Source organism: Nanorana parkeri, unplaced genomic scaffold, assembly GCF_000935625.1.
Source record: "Nanorana parkeri isolate BGI_ZX_2015 unplaced genomic scaffold, ASM93562v1 scaffold738, whole genome shotgun sequence".
Taxonomy (NCBI): Eukaryota; Metazoa; Chordata; class Amphibia; order Anura; family Dicroglossidae; genus Nanorana; species Nanorana parkeri.
The window spans coordinates 309449-311389 of NW_017307006.1; the positions used below are offsets into that span (position 1 = coordinate 309449).

The following is a 1941-nucleotide window of genomic DNA, read 5'->3' on the forward strand; positions in this document are numbered from 1 at the left end:
ATTCATACAACATATCCCCTCATTTAAATCATTACTTTAAAAACAATTGAGGTCCAATTCTATATTTAATCCTTTTGGACACTGTTTCCAACAGGTATATCCATTTTACTTCATGGATCGTGTACTGATCTCCCTCTCATCCCCTGTCACAGAGCCACTGTGCCGGTCCTGGGCTCGCACCGGGGACAGCAGACCACGTGCGGCGCGCACTAGTGGGCGGGGCTAACATACCATCTTTAGATGGCCTATTACATCCAAGAAGTTCCTATTATTAACGGCCGGCAAGTGATTAATATTATGTATGTATATGGCTCCCAGACCCGTATTGCTTGCTGGAGCTACCTAATGGTATTCTGAAATTCAGACTCTCAAATGCCATTCGGGGCTAGGAGATCCAGCTTTAGTATAAATATCTGTATATGGTTTTTTGTGTTAGTTACAAAAAATATTAATTCGGAAACTCATCCGAAACTAACGGAAATTCGAATTTCGTCCAAATCCGAACCCCCAAACCAAATTGAATTTCGGACCCGCATCCTGAACCCCGAAATAATGAAAAATCTGAACCGAAACAAATTTTTCCACAGCTTACATGTCTACTCTGTATCACAGCCTGCACAATGTCATTTAACTATTTACAAGCAGAGTTAGAGCTGATTTTGTAGCAACTCACATAGGTGCTACACAACCATGACCAGTGGATCACAGGTGCAGTGTTCTGGCTGCTACAGATTCTTCCTTTTGTCCATGTTTGTACTGAGTTAAAGAGGTTCAGTAGCATAAACAGGAGGAAGAATGAATGGACTACAAGTGCGGTGATGTTACTGCCCTTGTATTCCATTGAAAACTACACCTCCCTCTGCTTCGGTAGCTAATAGGACTTGTAGTTTCTCCAGTTACATATTCTGTCAAAAGATCTATGAATGGCTGACGAGACTGTGTGGGTGGAGTCATGCACAATTGGACCAGCTTCAAAAAAGTGCAGCAGGCTGCGGCAAGAACCCCACTATTCAAGTAAATGGGGAGGGGTGAAGAGGATGGGAGGTTGCAATGTAATTATGGGTGTAACATGAAGCATGGTCCAAAAGGTAAACTTAGCCTTTAAGGTATAAAGAAAGCCGTCAAGAGACAACTGCATGGTTAGGATTGCCTTTTTGTAGCTTTTGATATTAATTCACTCTGCTTGTTCTATAAAACCTTTCTAGAATGCTGTATGACCAGCCTGACATCCTCAAACCACCGTAAGTATCTCATCCTTATTTCTTTGTTTAAGTTACATTTCCATGAAGCTGAAAACTAATCTTTCTGGGGGAAGCCCCATGAAATGACCACCACTACAAACAAGATGCAATCTAAAGCTCAGCCAAAACATTTTTCTCAAAATGAATCTAAAACCTTTTTAATTTTAAATAGGGTTGTGAGGGATTAGAACGCATGTGAACTTTTTGTTGCTGTCTGTGTTCCCATTTTGTAGATTTACAATCTCCATTTGTCCTGGTTGACCACTGTCATCAAGACTAAAACTGATGGGAAAATCCCAAAATTTGAGTTGTCACCAGTAAAGCAATAGAGGGGAAATCTTCCAATGGTAACACTGGTTCTGTTGTCTACTGTACTTTCTAGGAGAGAATTTCCCTCTCTATGTGAAGTTTCCTCTCACTTCCTGTTGTGTCTACAGCACAGTAAATAAAATAAAATCACCTCAATGAGACACAAATGGCAAAACAAAGTAAATAGGGGTTTTAACCATTCCATACTCAATGCAGAATACAAAAAAAACAAGTTTGGCTAGCGTGAGGAAGGGTTAGAACTTTTTAGGTTTTATATACTACCAGAGAGAGGAGTGAGATTCCTTCTTAGTCTCTCCAACAAATATCACATTGACAGGAAGTGATGGTCAATCTCCTTTATGTACAGTGGCGGAACTACCGGGGCCGGGGG

The 1941-nt window shown here is 40.9% G+C and overlaps 1 protein-coding gene across 1 annotated transcript in view; it reads left to right on the top strand.

The window, feature by feature from the left end:
- The first annotated feature begins 1200 nt into the window (after positions 1-1200).
- LOC108793313 (histo-blood group ABO system transferase-like) overlaps positions 1201-1941 on the top strand; it is a 30669-nt gene continuing 29928 nt past the window's right edge. Inside the window, exon 1 of the mRNA XM_018564225.1 lies at positions 1201-1241. Coding sequence (XP_018419727.1) covers positions 1207-1241 — 35 coding nt within the window. The 5' untranslated portion in view covers positions 1201-1206. The remainder of the gene's footprint in view (positions 1242-1941) is intronic.